We start from the raw sequence: 25,580 nt of genomic DNA on the forward strand, positions 1-25,580 counted from the left end.
ACCTCGCTCCAGTTCAATAGCTCGAAGGAAAATAAAGAATAAAAATGATTCGTGCACGAGGGATAACGAAGTGGGGCTGGTGTTTTGCTTTCTTATTGTTCACCGTGAAGTATCGCGTCGAACTCACACCCGGTGCTCATTGCCTCCAGGGGAAGGGGGAGGAAACCTACCCGCCGGGAGGACACGATGTTTTGGAGTTTTACTTTATCTTTGTGCATCGTTCGTATGGGCGTAGATGGAATGTTGTTTTTTTTACTCCCTCAGGTATCAGGTTTTTGCAGGAGGTTGAAAGAAGGAAGCTATTTTTATTCCCCAGCAAAAGGGACGGCACGGCACGGTCGCTAATCGGCCGTAAGCCGCTGTGAGTGCGCGGGAAATCCATCCTTCTGCTCTGCTGTTGGACGGATAAAGGACACGAATCACAGGACACTACCGCAAACGGGTGCGATTAGCTAGATGGTGTTGTGTTTTCTTTTTTTGGGTTTGGTTCGGCTGCAAGGTGACACAGGAAGTATCACCAATTGCCGTTTTGTTTGAAAAGGGTCCAATATTTAGCGATCCCTTGAGCATTGCGTGTTATGCAAATTTATTCGATAATACGTTTTAAAGGAAAGATGCAGTGGACAGGTGGTCAGAAAGGGTACCGTAAACGTGTATATTTAAGATTGTGAGCTGTTGGAATGTGTTTAGAATATCGGTAGATAGGATCTAGACATCGGAAGCAACCTTGGCGCCAGTAGATGGTTTAAGTGGTCGAAGCGAATTGATGAATGCCACGAGGAGCATTTTAGTAGCCTTAAGAAAATGTGTCGATAGAGAACAGTAAAAAGTTTACATAAATCTTAGAAAATGGCTGTTTTCACAGCTGAAATCGTCAACTAGATACTTTGGATTACTTGTTCGATTGCAAGTCGAATTACTGAAGGTTCCGTGTACTTTATCAAAGTCTATGAACGAGTACACGAATCGATAGAATGGTAAGCATATGTACTCTAGCATCGTACCCTTTACGTGCCTGTTAGATGTGTCATTTTATACTAGGTGTTTTAAGAATTGCTCTTAAAATTAGGCATTAAATCCCAAAGGAAATGTGTTTTAGTTACTCTGGTAACTAGTAAGAACTGTGCGAAACCACCTTTGGACCCAGTAGTTTTGCAAAACATGTTTCTAAACCCGTTTTTCCTTACAATTATATTTGGTGAAATGATGTTATGAAAGTATTTTTCATTCGATTAATACTTCTCAACTGCGAGTTTTGTAAGGATACAATCGTTTTCAAGCCTACGTCCCCATAAACGGCGTAACATTTAGCGCATTTAGTACGCATCGCACGTCGGGCAACTCGATTTAAATCCCAAACGCCCGTGTACTGCTTTCCAACGCACAAATTGTGTACCAAACAGGTGTCCGGGCACGTTTGCAGGATGCAGTCCACAGAGCTGGGCAGCATTTGCAGCAAAGCACCAGTCACATGAGCTCGCATGTCCGTCCAGTGTTGGTTCGCTGCTGGCCAAGAGAGGATACGAATTCTAGCGTGTATCTCCAATAGGACACGAGAGACTGCCTCATCGCCTCCATGCTTGGGCTGGGGCTGTATGAATTTTAAATTATTTCTAGCCTCCATTGTGTAGCCAACGGTCTGCAGTGTGTGTGTGGCTGATGGAACGATTTGCTGGCCCAACCGACCAAGCTGAACCACATCTATAAATACCTATTTATATGCAACCAAATATACCTCCGCTATCGGATCGGTGCTGATGAAGGGCGGTTGTGCATGGAGTTGCATTACATCACGGGAGACCTCGGAGCTCACTAGACCTTGGAAGAAGACACTGTGCATTCCAGCTGACGACCCTCTAGACCTTGATTTCGAATGGAAAAGTAGTGTGGGGTTGGTGTTTAAAAAACGAGCCGGAAGTTATCGCAAGCTACCTGCTAGAATGAGATAATGTGGGTTGCCTTTTCGAAAGTAACGTTCCACAGAACGATTAGAGCGGCTCAGAGTCTGCTGGCCGTTGGTCTAATGTCACACCGTTGATGGACCACTGGGCCAGGTGGGCTTGTGCTTGGGCAGCAGCTATGCACGAACAGTGCACGTATGCAGTTCATGCTGCGTGTTCGGTCATGTCTGGGACATGATCCTTGGATACACTTTGCGTACGTTAGAAGCAGCACCGGCAAGGTTAATTTGCTTATAGCGACTTTTATAATTGAGACAAATCTTCCCGAGCGAAGGACAACGCACCAGCACAGCACCACACACCGGTACAGTAGTGCACGTTCAGAATTGCGCCAGAAGATGGCGCACTGTCCCGCGGGAGAATCTGGCCAGCAGCAGTGGGGCAGATGGCGTTGCCAAAGTGTTCACCTCATTGCAAGAATGCAAACAGTATCGTGCCATCGTGCCCGCAAACAGCCAGCCAGCGGGCCAGCCAACCGGCTGCAGAACCAGTCTGCCAGAAAGCGGGCGTGATGCGTTCCCCGTGCACTTTGGAAAGGTAAATTTAATTAAACTGCGACAGAAGGCAAACACCATGTTTGCTGCGGTGACCGGGGCCGGGCTGCAGAAGAACGTGCGATAGAGCGATGTTTGTGTGCGAGAGAGCTGATTTGAAAGGGCAGACACTGTACGGCATCTCGTCTTCAGGCGCACAAAAATGTGGGCCTCATAAAAGGCAGGGGGGGGTAACAACATTGACCGATGGCAGAGGCGGTGGCCAAGTGTGTAGGATGAAATTTTTGAACCATCATCATCAGCATCATCGATCCGTGTTTGTCGCAATGGCGAACAAGTGTTTGAATGGTGGCGAGTAATTGATTATTCGAACAGATGCTTGAATCGGGGGCTGAGATTTGCATCCTGTTTGGTTAGCATTCATACAGTCACCATACTGGACGGTTTTGTGAACAGTACAGACCTAGCAGTGGGAAGCAGTTGTCACTTTCGTGGCCTGGTCTTGGAAAAATCAATCAATCAAGATCTTTTAAAGAGCGGTGTTCTGTTAATCAGCCTGTTTTTAACATTAAACGACTGCTAAACGACGGTACAATATGATGTGTAATGTTTGCAACACTTGCTGTAGAATAAATAAACTCTTCCACTTTACCGCGTTTACCTTTACAAAAGAGCCGTTGTTTTGATATTGAAATATATCCCTGCACAACAAACAAAAAAAGGCCAACAGAGCGCAGCTTTGCGGTATGTAGCACCCTCCATCTACTAACGCCAATTGCATGACATCGTTACGGCAAGCTTTATGGCACCACAGCGCAGATTATACAGCTGATTTCCGTGTATATGGTACCGCATTAGTACGACCGTTTGGTTGTTGCAGCAGCGAATACCAATTGAACCCACCGCCATCCATCCCCACCGCGGCTTGGTTCGGCCAAGCCAGAGGGAATCTGTTGTTGTTCGGGATCGGGGGGGCCAGCGAAGCAAATACCCCCAACCTTGTGGCTTGTTATTTTGCCGATGCAGGAAAGGAAACACTGAAGTGAGGATCGTAAATTGCTCACCTCTACCCCTCCTTTTCCTCTTCTCTATTTATAGGGCGCCCCGTTTTGCAAAAGAGAGTGAAAATTGGACGCCCGTTTGGGGTTGGAAAAAAGGTTGGCCCGCCAGAGCGGTACGCGCGAGAGGGAAAGTGCAACAGCCATTTCTGCTCGTCGAACACGTCGCGCATTTGAATATTTTTGACATAAATTCTGATTATTCAATCAGATTTATTATTGAAATTCATTCGGTTTTATAACTGTATGGCTCATAATTTCAATAAATAAAACATTTGTATGAATGTTGAGCAGCGGGAGCGAAAGTGAGACAGAGAGACGTTGAGAGAGGGCTATGTTTTCGGTAGGGCTCTATCTGTTCGAATTTTTTATTCGCTCGTCAGCAAACCTTCAATGCAACACCATAAAAGTTTTGCCATTTTTTCCACCCTCCCCGACCCGGTGATGAAGATAATGTTTCGGCACGGGATGGATGGATGGCATGATAGCTGGGGCACACCCGGTAGAATGATCAAAAGGGTTCAAACAGTGGAACACGCCGAACAGAAGAAACGTATTACAACCGTTGCGTGTATCGTTGTTTTCCTCGATTCTGTTGGTTTGTGCGGTGAAAGTACCAGAAACGGAGGTTTTGTTTAATGATGGGTAAAAAACGGCCACCCCAAGGAGCAAGAAAAAGGAGGGAGGGGGGATATAAAAGGAAGAAAATCCGCAACAGTCTCGCAGTAAAGTTGTTTTCTTTGCGCCCAATTGAAACACCATAAAAACGGGCCCACCCGCTCGTGCAAGTGGGAAAGGAAAATCGAACTAACACGAGCTTCCCGGGAACCATATGGAAACACGCCGGTCGGCTATTGTGTGTCTGGGTGGTGCACCGATGTTATGGCTGGTTGTTGGGTTGGGTTGGGACAGCCCCGGGTGGGTGGTGATTGTTGTGGTTGGCCACTTTTCCACGTTTCACCTCCGCTCAATCGCGCGGCCCTTGCTCTGACGCTGCTCCTGGTCCTCCGGGTGACCAAACATAAAATCAATAAATTCATTTCCCGTAAACATAAATTTCCTGCTAATGGTGTTTTCCTTCGTTTTTACGCGCCCGCCGTACGCATTTTCGGGTGGCGCGTCATCGCGGTAGCACTGCACGGACGAGCGAACCGCAAGCCGACGCGCGTGTTTGATCGGTTGGAAGGAATAAACCGCCCCCTTCCTCTCCTGCCCTGCCACGTCGCAAGGACCGCAAAGGAAATGCATACGGGAGATGAAAAGTAGTGTATGTGCGTTGGGTGATGGAAGATGCCCTGTGGGCGGGGGGTAGGATTAAGGTCAACGAGGAGGCCAAGAGAATGAAAAGAGGTAGGTGGGTGGGATGGAAAATCGTAAAAGTTGTTTGATAAGTTATCAAAAATGATGTATTGCCTTGAGAGCGTTCGTAAAGCGCCTAAAGATATGCTTTATTGTTCAGAAACTGATTTAAAACAAGTGATTGATCAAATTTGCATACTTTTAGGGGCTAGTGCTTGTGTTAATTTTATCTTAAGCTGAAAGTTATTTTTTGTAATGACCAATATCGTTCAAACGAATACACTATTTGATGAAGCATGAAAATGTAATGGGTTTGATAGAAAATTATGTTCCGCGATGTTTATTATGTTTATTAGGTGTTTATTATGATCTGATCAAAAGCGCGTGTACGATTGATTGCATACTTTCTGGCGACATAGATTTATTTGCAATTCTTCTTCTATTTTCGAATGATTGTACCTATATATTTCCGACACAAATATTGTCATTCTAGAAACGTTTCGCATCATTCCATAACGAGCCTATTCATCCCATCCATCGCGCGTAATACGAATGACAACTAGGCGACCCATCCTCCCTTTCATTTCGCACATCGAGCCAAAATGAAAAAGGACACCGAATGTTTACCTTCGCAAGGGCGAATCCCTGAGCCATGAGGCCGAGCATTTCGAGCGTGCCAGCGTGTGCGTAAGTGCATTTGGTGCAACGAGATAATTGGATACTACACCATAAAACAAATTAACAGCTTCCAAAAGGGTGATTAATTCTCACCGGTGTAATAGATTTTCCTCAGCAGCACCCCCTCCCACCTCCCTTGTTGTGCCCGGTGCGTTAGCATTGGGTGGTGCCGGACGGAGAAGAAGAGAAAGAGAGAGAGAAGGGGAGATGCGGAAGCATACTGGGTGCTGTCCAGAGCGGTGCAAACGAATGAAACGCAAACCGACAGGCTTAGGGATGCCGGCATAAAATATGCAACAGCCTCTGGGCGTTCCGATTGGAACCTAGCTTCGTAATTACGAGTGGCCGTCTTTTGCATTCCCCTCTCCACACACTATACAGCAATAGCCTCGTACTTCTGCTGGCGGACCTGTGCCTGGATGTGGTCGGGTGGTTATAAAACTAATCAAAATGGATCAGTGCCTTCAAAACGGGCGCTACATCAAACAGCATGGCTCGGGACACTCCTACCTGCACACACGACCTGGGTGAACCTGTACGGAAGGTAGGTTGAGGTGGATAGGCAGTGTGAGCGTTAGAGGAAATATTCATTCGTTACATCTCCGTCGTAGGAGGAAGTCAATTGGTTGACCTCTGGGGACATACCAAAGGTGCATCTGCACTTTGCCGGGTCGAGACAAACACAAACAATTAAACGGTCCGGTGCATTCTACGGGGTTGTGGGCGAGTGAGCGTTGTCTTGTAGTTGGGATTACCGGTGACATTTACCACCTTGCACCAACAGTCGGACGACATCTTTATTGGAGAATCAATTTAATCTGGTTGTTAAAATATCGTTCGCAATGCATTTTTAAGCTTGTTTGCAAATTGAAATTCTACTTCAACAACTGAAGGCTTTATCCAAATATTTCTCAGCTAGCTAATACTCAAGCAGGCAGTAAACTTGTTAGTAAGAGTTACCATCAATATGTAATTTCTAACGTAAATTGAATAAATTCAGCATTGACTGCCATGCGGATTGCATACTGCATAATCGCGTTGTTGAAATCAGCCTGATAGTATGCAATGTAAACAACAAACCGTTCTTTTACAATTTTTTTACGGTGCAGCCATATTTTACTAGAATCTTGTATAGGGGAAAAGCTTATCATCCCTTAATCTGCGGAATTTGAGAATGAAATTTGAATAAATTTGGCACTACACGTTATAATGCCTCCAGAAATTCGATTATTGCTCTAGCAGCAAACTCCAGCAAATAAAATCGTCTTCATGTTTGTGCTGAATTGACAACTGAATACTTTACAATCGAGACATTAGCAATCGACGCTCTTCACTACCATCCATGTACTAAAATATTATGGCCTGTTTCCTGCTGCTTCTGTCGCCAGTTTGAGCGTTCCATTGTCACCTCTAGCAGCAAGCGGTACACAGTCTATAACTTGCTTGCACGTGAAGTTACTTTCGCCCCGAAATGGATCCATCATTTACCTTTAACGAGTGCATCAAACCGTTTGGTGGGACAAACCATCCATACAAACGCACTTACTGTTTCGCGTATTTTTGTTTGTTTGTTAGATATGGCGGAAGGAAGTAATGCGCCTTTCCCTTTGTTTTTGGCCTATTCTGCACGCGTGAGCAACACGTTTGAACGATTATGGTTATTTTATGAGACGTTTGTGAGACGATCGTATGAGTTGGTGTGTCCTTCGGTGTTATTCCTTTCCCACCGTGTGCAATGCCTGCGTGCACGAAGAATTCCTTAGCACGAAACATCATGTTATCTGTGTGGCCGATGTTTGTATACTCTGTGTTTGCTTTACACATCTCCCTTAGACTCACGGAACCGTACGGACGAAAGAATGTGCACAAAATTATCAAACAAAATATAACAAAAACACATTCACACGAGCACATCCAAGCGCCCGAAACATGCGACCGTGTCAGGATGAAGGCTATAAAAATGAAATAAAAATAAGCAAATCAAAATGTCTGCTCGCTGCCGTTACTGTAAAACCAATACCTCTCGGTCGTTTGGGTGGCGTGTGTTGGTGTGGCAGGTGGGTGGCTCTTAACAAGCATAAAGTGTTGCTTTATTATCGCCCATTGGGCAGGGGAGGAAGCGCCCATCGCGGTACGGATTATTATTGATGGTCGTTGCGTTGACCGTGCCGACGGGTGGTTGGTTGGGTGGTCAAAGAGAAAGAGAGGTTGGTTAACGTGAACAACGGCAGCGCGGGCTTGTTCGGGAAGCATATGGTATGCGATCGGGTTTCGGGGCCTTTCAAACCCGGTGAATAAATATGAGAAATTGTTATAAATTTATTGATCAAACACGAAATGTATGTAATCAATTTCCGTGCTGGAGAGGATTTTTTGTTGTCTTCTGTGTGCTTTGTGGGTTCAGCTGGTGCGGGAACGCGCAGTTTGAAGGATAGATTTGGTCCTTCTATGATTCATATTACAGAAAGTATTGCTCAAGCATGTTCTTTGCAAATATGCGCATGGGTTTCGATCTTTGTTGGATCTAAAGGGCATTCATAAAGAAACAGTTTTGAACTCTTAACTGCAAAAACTTCAATCAATAGTTTAACCTTTTCGTCAAAGTGGTGAAATGTTATATTACACCCAAGAAACCGCTCTTCTCGAATGCTGCCTTAGTATACACAAGAATCGCTGCCTTTCGAAGGTGTGTTTCCCCCTTTCATCTGCCGATTTCAGCGGGAGTGCAAACGAGGCAAAGGAGTGAATCTACTTCAATAAATATTTATTTAATACACGTTTATAAGGGATTATGTGTTTTTATAAGCAAGATTAATGACCTTTAGCGCGGGGGTTGCTGGGGGCCTGATGGTTAACTTCACTCCCTCGATTCTGTACCGCCATCGGTCTTGTTGGATAATCGGCGAGACAGCCTTACATCCCCACCAAAGGCTACACACCAAGCCGTGCTGCTGCCGACGTGGCAGTTTCGATCGCCACTTTGGGTTTTTCGGCGAAACAAGTGCAGCGCAAGGGGGATGAAACGGCAATTGACGCACGGGAGGCTTCTGTGAACGATACCCCTCGGGGGAGGCATCTTGTTTGAAAGTAAATGGTGTTATGATGGCGTTTGTTTGCCGTTTGGAGAACTGTTTAGAGTGTTGTTTTCTTTGCGTTTTGTTGTGTCAAAATGGTTCCAGTTTTAAGCGAGCAGATTTTAAGGCTTAAGTGTTGTTGTTGTTGAATGTACTAGTTGCCTTCGAGATAGAATTGATAAATTGTTGATGCAAAAGGTAGATGTGTAGTTGTGAGTTTGATTTAGTTCACTGTGAGTGATTTTGACAAATATGTGAGTTATGACGCTAAGATAGTTTCTCTCGCAATTTCTTATTGCTTGTGAAAATTATATACATGCTGCTTCGATAGCCATTGTAAGGTGCATCTAAAACATTGTAGAACTATTTCTACCATATTTCTACCATATTTGTAACGCTTGGAGCAAATACAGGAGTTAAATAATTCGGAATTGCATACTACCAGGCGTTTATACGGTACGAGTGCTACATAAATGAAGATTTGCTGCAGTTCGAACTGGTGATAGTTTCAGCAAAATAAAAGCCATAACGAACATTAACTTCTTTACTTTTGCATTAATATTCGCTGGTACGAAACTACCCACAGCAAACGACTATTGTAGTGACCATTACTTCGGGGCCGACGGGTTTAACGTGTGATCATAAAATATTTACCAATTACTTGCAAACGCTTTCGCTGCGGGCCTGTTTCCGCCAGCTTCCGAGGTTGAAAGTAACCAGCACCGGGCCATTTGGCCAGTGTGACACCAATTTTGGCGGAGCAATGATTCTCGCATCAGTTTCCGGGACCAATTTTGGGCATCAGGTTCGCCGAAAAATCATCCAGGGCGGAAAAACCTGGCCAATAGTCCGACCAAAGAGATAGGGAGGGACCGAGACACACTCACACGCAACACGCGCCCCGATAGAGCGGGGCTGTTTTGTTAGGTCAACCGTAGCTACACGTGGCTCGAGGGGAGCGCCGATCCAGGAGCGCATAGTCAGCGGCCAGTGTTGGCAATTACTTTCCAATTAAAAGTGAAGTAAAATAAAATTTAACTGCATCCATAAAATTTTAATTGATTCACTGAGGACCACTGAGGTTCTGGTTGCGACAGGGATGGAGGGCGAAATCTGGCCCCAGGCATGGAAGTTGACGTTTCACCCGAGGGGTACTGCCGCTGGCGCGTAAAAACACCGTTGCGGCAGCAATGGCAGGACGAGATACTGATCTACTCGCGTAAGCATTGCGCGAGTGAGAGGGAAAACCCGATTCCCGTGGACAAAAAAAGGAAAAAAAGGAAAGATAAAGGAGGAAAAAGCGGAAACCACCACCATGCCAACCGAGTCGTCAAAAATAGCACAACAGGCAATCGCCGCGTTACGGGTACGGTTTCTTGAGGTTAAATTAAAGTGCGATAGGTGTGGTCGGTGCTGCCGGCAAATGTTTAGAGTAATGGTCAGTCGTAAAATAAATTTAGCGAAAATTTTCTAATTTCCACCACTACAGTGAGTGTTCCTGGCTGCCAGGCTGGATGGCTGGCTGGGAAGGCTCGGGGGCGCATCTGCTATGTGCGGGCAACGGTTGGCGGGCCGTTGGATTGGTCTGGTCTGGCGAGCTTCAAATCTGGCAAGCGTGGTGAGCCAGAGATCGTGTGATTTGATGGAAAGTTGGGATAAAGTTTTACGATAATTATTCGATTTTTCGAGAAGCCCCACACACACACCGTTGACCGTTTCAATGGAGGAAGGTTAAGGGAGAGGGGACGAGGGAGGTATGGCGATTTGATTGGACTGAACTCTGTGGTAGTGGGAGTCGAACGCAATGGGGGAAACTCGCGAGTGGCAATCAAATTATGGACAAATTTGAATGCGAACGAGTGGCTGGGGTGAAGCATCGCCAAATTGGAAGGAATTAGGTGCGACTTGTTGGTGACCTTAATTGGTAGTGTGTTCGGGCGGGAGAGCGTTGACGTTTAGGAATGATCGTGCTAAAGCGATTAAGATTTATTGTGCTGTATTGATAGTTTTAGTTAGAACGGTTAGTAAGAGGCAGCCATGCAAAATAGCCGAAATTCAGCGCTTTCGTTCCAGGAATAATAAGGCTAATAAGGCTTTTTGAATATTATCATTTCATTATTATTAATCTTCGTCTATCTCATTTCAATGTTTCTTGGTACGTTTTACAGGTGCTCAGTAACAGCTGCTCACAAGTGAACTATTGCCGTCTTCGGCTTCAGAAGATATTAAACCCATTGCACACCTTTCTGATCATTTTCATTGCTTTTAATAAACAAGAACGGACATGCTGAGATTCTTCAAGTGTCTTTGCGAGATCTTGCTGGATCTTCACCGAGTTTCGCCTCTCGAGTGTCCATCTTCAAAGTTTTGCCCTTTTTCTTCGCCTTCTATGTCCGTCATAAGTTGGTTGTCAAAAGCCGTCACTAAAATGTAATGGTCTTCGTGCAGACATTTTCTCTACATTGTAATCATTGAAGTAGCAATCCCCACAAAACCAATATTTAATAACGCGAAATAACAACTGATGCAAGCGATTGTATAAAGATGACGCTTAAAAAAACGATTATTACCTTGCTAACATGTAATATGCAACATTACGACATTTATCTTGTAAAATATTTTACATTAAGAAAGAACTTATCGCATACTCCAAAGAATTGAAGTAAACAAATTATACAAGACTCTAGCAACAATTTCATCGCAAAAAATGCGGAAAACACCACCACAAAAACGCTCGCTTTAAAGTTGCAGCCAATCCGGGCTGCCGGGCAGGAAATGTCGCCGGTAAATGCTAAGCCATTGCGGTGAGCCTAAAAAGTGTCCGATTTGCATCGTTACGTTGTTTGTACTTCATTTATGACGACGACATTGATGACGATGATGATGATGATGATGTTGATGGAACGTGCTGACCAGGTCTCGGGTCCAATTTCGCATCCCAAACGGTAATGCTGGACTGAACTGGTGGTAAGTGGGAGAAGGGTGTGCTCATGTACATCCTGTGGCTATGAATAGCGCAACGCTGGACGACTAGAAACGATGCAAGCCGGCCGGTGCTGCCAGTGAAACTGCAATGAGCAGTCCCTGCCCCGATCCGACCGTAATCCCTGCTCCTGCTCTCCCAAGGTGTAAAATAAACGGTAAACGTAGGCTTAATTTCTCTACCGCCACCCACCACGAGCCGGCGCATCACGTGTGAGTGTGCGAGGGCAAACCGGAACGGTCAAGACACGAAAGGTCGGATGGTCTAATTTTGCCAACGCTGACCCGTTGCGGTCAGTTCAGCGAAAAGCAGAAGCAGCAGCAGTAGTGTTGTTGGTGGTGGTCAATTTAGTCGTAATTTACCGAGCTATCGATGCCTTAATCATTGTCTGAAATAATGGGATCATAAAACTACTCAATTAAGATTAACTCGAGAGGGAGCGTTTCGGGTTCGGGTTTTTACACTCCGGAGGTCTATGTTGTCGGGGGCGCATCCGTCGGTCGTTCGCTTCCATACTTCGCCCGTGGGTGCTGGCCGGATCCGTGTTGTAGTATACTTGAAACTAACCATTATCTATGCTCGGTAAAGCTAGGCAACAATTAAACCTCAAGCTTTGCGCTTGGTGCGTTCGTGTGGCTTCGAGACGTGCAAGATTTGAGGAAGATATTCCTCCAGTTCCTCCCCCCCATTATCCCTCCATGTCTTTTAGTGCTTCAGTGCAGTTGCTTCCGTCTGCTGAACACAACTGCTAGTGCCGGTTCTTCTCGTCCGCCTCTGGATATCTTTCATCTCTTGGCAGCAAGACTTTAAGAGAGCGTGCTGAGGGATGTTGTGAGGTGCCTTGCGCCAATCGATACTGTACGGTCGGGTGCTTAATGCGGCATGAATTATCCTTTACCACCGGGCGGCGGCACGATGCTGCATGCGTGCATGCGAGCTGGCGGAAGCTGAGCGATGCAGCTCGTGATCGTGCCGAGACGTGTTGATTCTTTGTAACGACGTGAGATGAACAAAGGAAGTGATATTGCCGGGTGCGGTTCCGAGAAAATCTGCTTTGAGGTTTACTTGAGTGTGTGTCTGTGTGGGGGCGATGAAGGGCAGGATATGTTGTACACTTAAACATTAAACAATGGTTCCAAAAGTAAATTCTTTTAAAAGATAAACCGTAGCATACGTAAGCGATATCTTTACTTGTGCTAAATCAGGTTCATTTGTGAAGGGGTTTTTACTTTTATAAAATATGTTTGCTCACAATAAATGGTAAAAGAACACTTTACAAGAACACACAAAGCTACCTTTACATACATTTGGGCGTATAATAAGCGTTGTGCGCCTGAATGTATACATAGTATGTTAATTTTTGTACTAACCCCCTAAAATTTAGTAGTTTAAATTGGTTAGCATATCCTTGGATTTCTAAATGAATAAAAGAAAAAATAAACTAGAAAATAAAAACAATTACATTTTTTACACGAAACAAACACCAGCATTTTCCGTAAAGCATTTTTGGCTCTTATAACTTGCAGATTCCCTACATCGTAAAATATTCAGCGAAAGCTACTTGATCCAAGTTGGCAAGTTTAAGGTGGCAGTACAAATTTAAATGATACCCAAAACACGCTACCAACTATGTCGTCAATGGCTTTGCACCTTGTTTAGTACTGGAACAAATTCGCCGTAAGAATTACACGATCGCCTGGAAAGCTTTTGCTTGCCGGACTGACCTGCCGGTGCGATCCAGCATACGTACGAAAAGTGAAGCCATAACAGTAGGAGATTTCATAAAATGTCTTAAATTGACTTGAGCGCTTAACTCTCTCAACCTCCAGCTTCTGTGTTTGCTTCTGTTTGATGGAGCAGATTGTGTCCTTTTCTCCTGCCAACTACTACCACCCACTCACTCGTGTCTAACTCCGGCGTTTGCCGACTTGTTTGACCGACACTTGTTTGACATGCTTCCGGAGTGCCTTTTTCCGAAATTCCAATTTACATTACCTACCTAGCTCCACGTGGGGGTAGTGTTGCAGGCAGTTCCACAGCGCACCACCTTCACCGGCACCCGGTTTGTGCTACATTTTAGTGCACCTTGCTTTTCCTGAACTTCGTTTTGGCGCTGTGGCTCTTTGGCGCTTACCTTTTTTTCATTGGTTCTTTCCTGGTTCGTGTACCCTCTTGTTACCTTGTTTGAAATTATGCAAAATCGATACACGCCACTCAGTCAGCCTCGGTGTGTGTGTGTCTTGACAGCAAGTAACCCGTCTCCGAGGAGTGGTGAGCAGGCAGCACCAGCGAGAAGCATGGGGTGTTTGTGCAGTAGTAACCTGTTTATGGTGCGATATGCTAACAACAACAACATTGTTGATGTTTCGAAAACAGCAGCAGCAGTAGCAGTGGTAGAGGCAACATTTAATGGCGCCTCGTCGGGTGAAATGTTGCCACCTTCGATAAGCTTGTGAGTGGGCGAACAGTGAGCTGGATAAATGTTTATATGTCGCTGTTTCGGGGCAAACTTCCCTTTTTTTCAAGTGAGAACAAGAGCAGGCAAGGAAACGCAAAACGCCGAAGTGAACAAAATCATCCTTTGAATAAACATAAACCGTAACCAACGAGACCCTCGCACGTCTGCCGGGCGTGAGCTCCAATTTTTCCCGACCAAAAGCATGATTTTGGGTTCTTTTCTTTTCGTTCGCGCACCGGGAAAACAAGAGCGAAGAGACCTCCCGCGGATTTTGTGTTATGTTTTTTTTTTGTTTCTGGAAGGGTTTCCTAAAGACACACACACTCTCTCAATATTACGAACTGTTTCTTGGCGCTTTTCTTCATGCAACACGTTTGATAACGAGTACCGAATCAGAACAAAAGGGGTGTTTCGGGCACGGCGGGTGGCAAGCTTAAACTGTTGACTTGGGTGAGTTTTCGGCGCGTTTTCCTCCATTTCGGGGGCATAGCCGTCGCTTACAACACCACTGTGTGTGTGTGTGTGTGTGTGTGTGTGTGTGTGTGTGTGTGTGTGTGTGTGTGTGTGTGTGTGTGTGTGTGTGTGTGTGTGTGTGTGTGTGTGTGTGTGTGTGTGTGTGTGTGTGTGTGTGTGTGTGTGTGTGTGTGTGTGTGTGTGTGTGTGTGTGTGTGTGTGTGTGTGTGTGTGTGTGTGTGTGTATGTATGTGTGAAAATCGAGTTGGTTATATTTTACGTGTCGCACGCAACGTCAATGGCACTACAGAAAATTTGGCACTTTTTTTCGCGAATCAACATTTCTGACATTTTCCGCAAAGCGCCTACCGTGGCACTTATGTTGCGTCTCATGTTCACAGCAATGGCGGAGGCAAAGAATCGGGAAGGTCACACGTAAAGTGCACTACAGCGCCACGCTGGGATGACGTTGATGTTGGCGCTGTGAAGGGTAATGGGGCAAAAAGTGTCAAAATTGTTGCACCGCATAAGGAGCGCGATGGACAGTTCGAGGTCCCTGGAGGGTGTAGCCGGCGATTGGTTACATTATAGTAGTTTGTTTCCATTTACCTTTCGTAAATGATTGAAGCACAATTTGGGTTACCTGTCAGAGGAGTACCGAGTTCACACGTTTTCTACCGCCGGCAGCGTCGAAATGGTACAGTGACTACTAAGTGGTACGATGAGCTAGAATTTACAATTTATTTTGTACGCTTTGAAGCAGTCGTCGCATCATAGGTGCTTTCAACATTAGAATTCTCAGTTCAATTCGAGCTGGAAAGTTTGTACAACGTTTGGAAATAAACTAAATTGATGTAGAAGTATAATCAAACTCATCATTTGCTTTCATTGTATTATAGGATTGCTTCTCCGCCAAATAACTAGCAGTTAACACTGTTTACGTTTAGCTGCGCTGCTTGATGTGTTGATCAATATTTGATTGCGAAGTCAATCGAAACATTAGCTTTAATCAACGCTCGTTGTTATCCTTCGATGAGTGTTGGAATGATGAATGATAAATGAACAAATTTCACGTGTTGAGGTAACGCATAAGATCCCAAGAGAGTTATCACCCATTAGTGGCGTTTCTAGTGGTGGCGTTCAATAAAGGAAAATTCATAAATCCACCATGAAAAATCAACAAGTGTGATGTATAGATAAACACAATTGTTTACAAATATATTTTTGTTGAAAAGGCATTCAGTAGCATCAGTGGAGTAATTTAAATGTAAGTGTCCGAACAGTCAAAACACTTGTCTCAAAACTAACACAATACACACCACTATCTCACGCAGAACAAAACATGCAATAAAAAACACACATACATTTTCAACAAATCTCCCTTCGCGTGGAAGACGATAGCGTGCGTGGTGCGTTAAAAACATGTTTCGTAAACAATATCGCAAACACGAAGAACCATTTCTGCCAGCAGGCAACACGCACTTCCTGTCTACTGGCCGCGAAAGGCAAGTTTTAAAACGTTCGTTACCACGGTGGCGAAATGTAGCGACTTTTCTATTTCCCGAACGCTAGCCTGAATCCGCGGGGCGTTTAAACGGCGCTTCTGCTTGGGTTTAAACGGCTGTAGGCACGGGGTTGCGGTGGAATCAGTTTTCTGACTAATTAATGTTGCTGCACCCTCCCGTGTACCCTGTTTGTGCGCCCGTTTGTGCAGGCCCGTATTGCTTAACTCGAACCACCTGACTGCTTCCGGCATTCTTGATTCTTTTATTAGATTTTGCTCCTTCCCGGCCCGGTTCTTATCAGTTGATTCGATTAGGTCGGCCAGTTTCAATGTGTTTCTGTTCGAAAAAAGGGGATCGCGGCGGTTGAGGCATGAATTTTTGTTTATCGGGATTGTACATCAAAGGTGCAAATAAATCACCATTTCAAATATTTCTTGTTTAATTATTGGTAATAGAAGAAGAAAACAATGAGTATAAATTTGGTGCATGAGATATTATGTTGAACAGGCTAGTGTGTAAGTGTATTTTGCTGTTCATTTCGTAATTGTGGCAGACAACAACACAGTTTGGTAACCAAAGTAGTAAAAATAAGTTAGTAAGGAATGATTGCATAGTTTTCGGCGCTTTTCAAGATACGCGTTATAGTTATAGTTATAGTTTTTCTAGCCTACATTTAGGCGCTTTTTATCTTCCTTTATAGTAATTCATGTAACCGAGTGAAATTTGCGAATAAGAAATTAGTATCTTTATTTTCTTGAAGACCTCCAAGCCAAGGAAGTAAGTAAAGGCTCCAAGAGAAGTTAATTTAAACAAGATGTTTTGAATAAAAGCATCCACGTGTCACTTCATTTTGGCACGTGCAGTAACATTTTATCGATTACTGAGGCTGTGAAAATCGCCCAATACACTCAATATGCTCTCACCAACTCGTCGCGATAGTGTAGTTGCACAAAATTAATTATGACATACTTTTTTTAACACTCTCTTTACTCTTACCCATCCCCGCTCGCGGTCAATTGGATGAACATGGGGGAGAATGTGCGGGCATCAAATCCATCGTAATTGCTCGTCACTTTATGGCGACCAAATCAGATGGTGGTCCACCACGCAACACTATCCCACACGCCCAAACACATACACGCACACACACACACACACGGTATTAGTTACCGTTCGTTCTACACCTCTGTGCAAGGGTACATAATAGCTGTACGTATTTTATTTTATTCTCGTTCCCCCGCCAACGGACGGGGGCATGCGAGGCCGGGACAGAAAGGCTCGCAGTAGACCGGAGCGTCCGAACAAACTGTCCGAACATGTGATGTGACTAATTGGATTATGAGTTCAATCAACGGACAACTTGTTGGACCAGACGGGTAGTGCGAGCGAGTGAGTGTCACGGTGCCCAAACTTCTCTTTCCCAAACAGCTCACACATGCTGACACAGACGAACGCAACCCAGTGTGGCCAAATTGGCGTATTATGTAGCATTCGAAAACTTTGTCAGTCGTGTATGAATGATTTTTGTGCCGGCAGGTTGCGCCAGTCCTCCTCCTTCCTGCTGGCTCGGGTATATGCCCAAAAGGCACGGTGTGACGGTGACAGTTTTTGACTTATTCTGTCCAGTTCAACACCTCCGTTTCGGTTTCTCCTGCTTTCCAAGGGTTGTACCGATGCTTCCTTCTTTATATACAGCAATTAATGGTTACCATCTATGGGCGATATAACCGGTGGCTGGTATGCTGCCAAACAAAAAATGTCCAATTTCAGTTTGGGCTAACCCAAACACACCCGCAGCCGCATCTCCCAGGTAGCCGTGATAAGGAGGCACGAAAGGAGCGAGAATAAATACGCAACACGTATCCGGGTGTCCGAATGTGTCACTATGAATGTTTTACGAAGAGCCCTACACTTCCCTTGTTCGTAGCCCACACGTGTTTCGAGTGCGCTTACCGTTTTCCCTTTTTTTCGCGCCCGCTTTTATGTTGCCTTTTGCCATTGTTGCGTGTTATGGTATTACAGGAAGACACACGAAATAATTAAATGACAACGAGAGAATCGTACCCAGGATCTTGTTTGCCGTGCAGGTGCGATGCGAAAGGCGCAAGGGATTCGATACCGAGCGCGAATGGTGCAGGCTTTTGCAGGGTGTAATCAAATTAGTGTTAATTTAACTGGCCCGCTTCGGTACCGTTGGATTGAGGGTATGGATGTATTTTTTTTTCGTTTGTTTTCTCTCACCTCGCACCAATATTCAGCGCCAGGTTTAAAACAACCGATTCGCGAAAAGGTCACGCTTGTACGCGTACTTACGGGCGCTGCTCCATGTGAGCGCTATCCAATTTTTTTGGTTTGACGCAACGCGCTTCTATCGAACGTGTGTAATGCGGTTGGTGGGGATTCAGGCGGTTTATTTTCGCCCACACTGATTACGAATAATGTAAGATACGTCCGTGAAGTAATCGTAACGAGACCTTTACCTGTCCCACCTCGACAGCACAAACCACCTTGGTACCTGGCGCGGGGACCATTTCCAGCCGAACCCACTGTGAAAGTGTGGCCACAAGCGCGGCTTTCCCAAACGGACATGGTCACGGCGCACGGGTCCACGGGTGTGCGTTGCAGGCTAACGGTGTGGCGACACAAATTAGGTTTCGCTCACAATCAACCGGCTCGTACGTCCTGTGCCCAGCCCAGGAATGATGATTGCTGCGGGGGATTTTCTTCGTTTGCATTGTGGTCGGGTTTTGGGCGAGAGGTCGTTGACTGTGCGTGCTGTGCAGGAGAGTTGCCTGCGGTCAGACGAGAGGGCTATAATAATGTTACGTTAAGGCTTTAGAATTCGGTTAATTGAATGCTCCACGGTAAGTGGTCTCGGTGACGATGGCTTGAGGCTGATTTATGGTTTAAAGACGGAAGGCGGGTTAAAGCTGACACCGATTGGTATGCATCGTACAGGAATTTAAAGCCGTGTCGAGATTGACACGTTAGATTGATCAGGAAATTGATACATTGCTTTTCTGGCTTGAATGGACAAATGAAACCTGTCACAAGGCACGACCGACGCAATCCATGGAACGTGTCAAAGGACACCAGGCGTAGCTATTAGAGGTGACATTGCTTGGGTAATGATCATGAACAAAACTGCTTCTCTACTTTAAGCATGAGAAATACTAAAATAGAGTGTGACATCGATTCCATATATTTGTCATGATCTGGAGAATCTCGAGTTCGAATTGTGTGGACGCGATGATGGTATACAAACACTTCAAGTTGATTGTGAGGCCCATAGCATTTGGTTTGTCTTGACTCCGCTACGACTGAGGCTCCGACTCTGTTTCTGAGTAGGAAATGAAACTCAGTTAAAGATTAGCAACTTCAAGCAAACCGATATAATCTCTCATACTAGTTTAGTGTTTTAGTATAAAAATCTAGTATATAGCCTTGACCTATTGTTGGTAAATTGTTATATTTAGGAGGAACATCTTGGCCGAATTGCGGGTAAATTCATCTTGAATTTATTTAAAAGATACAGAGAAGAAATCTCTCATAGTGATAATCGGAATGGGAGCGCTAAGCACTTGCTCATCCAAGTATTACGAAGATTTCCAAACATCTATTTCTAAGAATACCTTGCTTGAATACTGCCCCAAAATTTCTGCAAATTATTTCAGCAACCTTCATTTAACAATTTCAATGTTTCATTTCATCTTGGAAATTGATTTTCCACGAAGGACAAATAACGCTTGTACCTTCAAAGCCCGGACAAAAACCGCTTGATGCTTTATGCATAAGAAAAGACAGAGTTGGGGAGGGAGGGCAAAACGAGCACCCCGGGACTTACCGCTCTTGTTCTCCGAAATGTTGGTGTAATAGATCGGCGCGACGCAGCCCTCGGTCGGGCTGACCGGGCCGCTCGTATCATCCTTGCGCTGCACAATGCCGGCCCCGTTGCTGCCCGCCGTGCTCTGGCCGTTCGCCAGCGTAAAACTAACACTGCCCACACTGTCGGCCTTGCGGCCGCTAGCCCCATCCAGCTTGCCCTCCAACACTCCAACACCACTGCCGGCCGGACCACCACTAATGACACTGACACTGTTCAGCAGCACCAAACCGTTGCCGCCCGTTGGCTCTTTGCCGTTTTTCACAATAACATTTCCCAAGGCACTGCTACCACTCAAGCCGGCACCGCTGCCCCCGCTTCTGGCCGCGCCGGCTGACCGGACTGTGGCGGTACGGTTGCCCTGTTCACTTGGCTCCTTGAGCGATTTACCATTGACCACCACCACCTGTCTGGTGGTCGTTTGATGTTGCTGTTGCTGCTGATGATGGTTGCCGGAGCCACCGGTGGCGGTTACCACCGTGGTTCGGTTCCGGTACGCCGGCATCGCCGGGGGTTGTTGCTTTTTCACGATGTAACAGCGCGGCATGGCGGGTTGGGCTTCAGCTGCGTTGTGTTTTGGTTGTTGGATGGAATACAGATTTTGAAATCGATGGTCGATTTAAAGCAGCGAATCAACGCTTTGGTTCGCTTTGCTTTTTGTTTTGGTTTTGCTAGTGATTGCTAGTTATGCTAGTTAATTGATGTTACATACCAGAAGGCGTGTGGATTTACCAAAGGATAGTTTCGATTTATACACAACTCAACAGTAGTATTGCTTATCCGTTTCGATTCATGTACAGTTTTTTATCACACTTCTTTCCACATTGCACTTCAAGCGCTTTCCGCTAGAGAGCGCCACCCAGTACTCTAGTTTAGTGGAGTGCGATTGCATAAATGCTGGCGCAAACAGTAAGCGCCGGCATTTGTGTTGTTCGGGTGTGGTGTAATCGGCATTAAAGCGACACAATACTTTCGCTAATGCTGTGCGTGTTACTCGTGAGTATAAGCGAGAGAGTTCCGTTCATCATCGATCAACCAAAAATCACCCACACACATGTACACTTACTTGCCTGAGGTGACCTGGCTCACAACACCACCCAAGCACCTTGGTTATTTTTTCTTTTTTCGGTTCGTGTCGCTTCTCTGCAACCAGCACGAAGGAAACGCGCGCGTACAAAATTTCCCACCACCACCACCACCACCACCACCACCAACGGGATCGTTTTTGGAAAGCCCGGAAAAGGAAAACACACTTGTTGGATTTATGAAATATGCTTCACTGCCGCCCGAAACCGAACCGAAAGGATGGCGAAGGCGAGATGCGCACGAGCTGATTTCTGGCAGCCGATCAGCATCAGTGGGCCAGTCTGTGGGCTGGGGCCTGGGCTGGACGGCACTGGCGGGCGACGGGCGATGTTACGCAGCGGACCATCTCCCGCTTAGATGCTGTGCTTCATTTCCGAACCTTCTGGGACGGCTTCGTGGCCTTCGTCGAGCACTGTGTGTCTGTGTTTGCTTTAACGCATCCTCACGCACACACACACACACAAGTGCGAAGGAGCACAAACACACACACAAACACAGAAGGTCTTTCCGGTATGACGCCTAGCGGTGGTACGCGTTCGTCCTGCCCGATTGCGATAGACCGAAATTGGTGGGCCACAGGTGCACCGAAAGCGGGAAGGGTGCTCAAGGAGTGAAATGGTGCTGATGATGTTGATTTTGGACGTTTGCAGCGATTCCCTTTCACGGCTCGATAGGCTTGGCGAAATTGCACACCAGCTTCGGGAAGGGAAAGGGTTTCGTTCGATCTCTCTCACTCACTCTCTCTCTCTCCGTCAACACTGTTCCAGGAGTCGACACTGAATTGCGGGATAATTTTCCGCTGATCCAGCACGCTGATCCTTGCGACACTTGGCGCCCTTAGTGTCGATGGCGAATTGCCCCGGCGTGTATGTGTGTGTGCGCGCTCTCGGTTGACAGCCGTCAGCATAAATCGTTGGCCAACGCTATCACATCGCGTGTGTTGTAGTTTCCGGTCCGGCTGTCTGTCTGCTGACTCTGGTAGTTTGTCTTTTGTGCCCTGTTGCCCTGCTGCGAACACACACTACGAGAGCTACACGAGAGCCTAAAGTAATTGTTTGTGCACTATACTGTGCCTAGTGTGGCCAGTGATACGCTCGGCTAATATCAAAATGGCGCAGAGTATATATGTTTGACAAGCGAACGTACCGAGGGAGTCAGTGTTTGTAATGAGATGCTTTCCGCTGACTCAGCGCGTTTGCGATTAGACGTCTTTACTTTCGTTTACTGCTACTAATTAACACCGTGCTGGGATAGTATATTGACATAGTTGGGTTGCTTTTTCCTCCCTTTTGCGAGTACCGTACAGTGGATTTACCATTTAAAATATATCGCTCTATCGACTACATCTCCTCACCGCATCGTATTCTTCACAGAATGGTTATTGCTTTCGTTGTCTGAATATTGCTTCCGCTCGCTACATGATGTGAGCCGGGGCTCCGTTTGCTTTTCCGCGTTTTTGTTGTTGCCAGTTTTTCACATCCACATCCGTGTATCACGCATCTTAATGTTCTCGTGCCGCGAACGTACTATCTATTCCGGCGTGTGTATGGGTGCCGTGTACGCCCGAGCGTCCATTAAAAAGAAACGCGGTCGTCGTTACTGTGCTTCCGGTGGCGTCGGTCGCAAATGAAGAACTCGGTAGAGCAACCGAAGCAGCGGGAGCGAGCAGGATAACCGACAGCCGTCGGTTGGCCAACGTGCGCCGACAAGAATGGGAGAACCCGTGGACACGTCCGCACCGCGACGACGCCTTCGGGCGGTTCGGGTTTTCGGGAGCGGGGGGGGGGGGGGGTTTGATGGAAGAGCGAAGTAATTATTACAACGGTGCGGCAGTAAACGCGGGCGCAGAGGTTGACTGGGTGGCCCCAATGCAACAAGTAGCTTGTAAGTGGTGGTAAGCTAAGCTCGCTTACGATCGGTTCGTAGTGAGGGTTCGTAACTGGAAAGGGAGGGCGCAGTGTGTGTGTGCGGTAGACTTCCTGCTGGAGCAAGGGGAGGGAAATCGTTAGGAAAATCGACCTTTTTCTGTCCGTCGAGGTCGTGGTGAAACATAGAACCGTCGGGAAGATTTTTTTAAAACAGGTAGAACGTTACAGCGCGTTACATTACCGCGTCGGACGCGCCAACCTTTCCCACATGCCAACAGGTGCTGCACGGGGGTATCCTTGTTGGTAACGAACTTCACAAGGACAACTACGCCTCGGGAGCTGTGGCGTAGCTCACCGTCCTGGCTGGCTGCCTGGAAGCGTACTTTGGCTGCGTTTACACTTCGCTTCCGGTTACACAACTGCCGCAAGGATGTTGTATCTAGCCAGCACGGCCGTTCGTTTGGCGTGGAATCGATTTCCTCGCGGCTTGTTTCGCCGCACCAGCAAACACACTTGTTTGCAGGCGGTTCTCACTGGTGTTTGGATCGTTTTTCCTGCGCCACTACGCTTCAGCGTTCACAGTTTCACTAGCAAACACACACACACACATACACACACCTGACTGTCTTTGGCCGTCTTCACGAAGGGGTTTCCTTGCTTTTTAATTTGCGCCGCGAATGACCACGGACAGCAGACAACCGCCCTTGCCGGAGTTTTCAATCGACCGTCGACCGTGAGGCCTTTGGGGCCATTGTTCACTGCACATTGGGTTTGCACAAAACGCCAGCCACACCGGGCCCGGCGGCCATGCTTGCTTTTTGCTGTCGCACTGTGGCCACTGCCGAATCTGTTTTTTTTCTTTTCGTTGCCTCCCTACTGCTGCTGCTGCTGCTGCTGCTGGCGCTGCTGTTGCTGCTCACGTCGGCACTACAGTGGCAGAGAATGGGCGCTACCACCAATACATGCCCGTCGGCACGGGTAACTCGCGTCGCGGGGATCGGGTCCCACTGTTTTCCCTTTTGCCTGGCACACAAACACAAACGCACACAGTGTTAGGGGTGACGCTGCGACAAGTGGGTTTTTGGGCCGATTCGTGTGCAGCAAACAAGTTGCTATCGTCAGCACTCAAGGGAGTACACGGTACACTCAGTCACCCGCTAGCGGTAGCTCATTTTCCTGTGCTGCCTGTGGCATTCGACCGTTGATGCTTTCGTTCGCTTGTTGATGCTTTTCACCCTACAGGGAGGGTCTCACGAGGGAAAATGTGTGTCCTTTTTCTAGCGAGCGGCTCTCACGTGCGCTCTCACTTGTGCTCGCTGCTTGTGCGTGTATTTGTGAGGGGTTTGCTTTTCCGTTTCCTGCCCTACGCCTTTTGTGTGCTCGTCTCTGTTGCTGTTGCTGCTGTCGCTCCCCCTCTCTCACTCGCTCTCACGCGCTTTTGCCTTTTCTTGTGCTTCAATCGTGTCACGCACTGCGCGTATTCGATCTTTTCACCCCTAACCACTCTCGCACTTGTTTGGTACGTGAAGAAGATGGATAAAAGATGGACCGAGCACGGTCGCTGGAAAAAGTGGCAATGCAGAATCAAAACACACATACAACACACACACACAGAGGAGCGAAGGAAGCACACACACACAGCACAGCAGCACTGGTTTGAGAGGAAAGAAAACACACCGAAAACTGAACGAACCGAGCGCCGAGCACCGAGCCAGCAGCAGTGCGGGCAGCCAACTTTGCACGGTTGACAGGATGGGTTCGGGATTCGAGCAGTGGCAGCAGCGGCGATAGTAGCAGCCCTGTTCGGCCGTCGAGCAGTGGTTGAGTGTTTCACATGCGTTTGTTTGTGTCTGCGTCGGTGTGCGTGTTTGAGCGCTCACGTTGCTGTTGCTTTCGCTTCGCGGCCGTAGTGGTAGTGGTACCGTCCGGCGCACTTGTTGTCCCAAGAAGGATTCGAGCAGTTTCGATGAGGCAATATCGGTGCGCCTGCGCCTACATTTCCCGTTGCATTTCGGAACGGTGTGACGGTGTGTCCTGTTTTTGTGTTTCGCTGTCAAATCCACCCATGAGCGGGAATCAAAAAGAGACTGGAAGGAAAATTGAAAAAAATCTTTGTAATTTAACCTTAGCAGTTGGTTAGATACTAAAGTACAATTTCCTGGGATGGTACAGCCTGTAAAATCCGAAAGATCAGTTGGAGAACAATATAAGTAGCGTCCCTGTAACGTTCATTTTCGTTACATTCGTTACACTATGCAAATGACTTTCAAATCTGCCAAACGCAAACGGACGAATTAAAGCAATCGATAAACTAACACGGTTCCATGTAGCGCTCATTAACATGCTTCATTTTTTTTCGTGTAATGACGCAACAAGTGAGTTGATACGTTATTTAGACTTCAGAATTCTGTAGTGTAAGTTGTAACAAAGATTGCTTATGGAATAGAAATGTAGTTGAAAATCTAAAAAATCTGCAGAACAATTCATATTTTGCAGAATTTAAAGAATTTATTCAATAACGCCTGATGGTATGCAAAACAAAGGATATATCGTTTATAAAAGTATAAATTTTATTATTAACATACCTTTAGGCGATATAAGTGTCGAGTAGTAATCAAAATCAAATATAAATCTCGGTTTGATTAGCCTAATAGTGAATAGAATCATCTGCAGAATAGTAAACAACGTATAAAGCAATAAATCTACGGATGTCGTTCCCGAAGTAAAACACTTAAGCTGCACACCAGCATGGAAAAAAACGGGACGAAGTGCGCCAGATC

General features: G+C 46.4%; 1 protein-coding gene across 1 annotated transcript in view; it reads right to left on the reverse strand.

Moving 5' to 3' along the window:
• Nucleotides 1–21,069, reverse strand: part of LOC120893634 (mucin-5AC-like) — a 33,038-nt gene extending 11,969 nt beyond the window's left edge. Inside the window, exon 1 of the mRNA XM_040295636.1 lies at nt 19,808–21,069. Coding sequence (XP_040151570.1) covers nt 19,808–20,393 — 586 coding nt within the window. The 5' untranslated portion in view covers nt 20,394–21,069. The remainder of the gene's footprint in view (nt 1–19,807) is intronic.
• Between the last annotated feature and the right edge of the window lie 4,511 nt (nt 21,070–25,580).

Source organism: Anopheles arabiensis, chromosome 2 (assembly GCF_016920715.1).
Source record: "Anopheles arabiensis isolate DONGOLA chromosome 2, AaraD3, whole genome shotgun sequence".
Lineage (NCBI taxonomy): Eukaryota > Metazoa > Arthropoda > Insecta > Diptera > Culicidae > Anopheles > Anopheles arabiensis.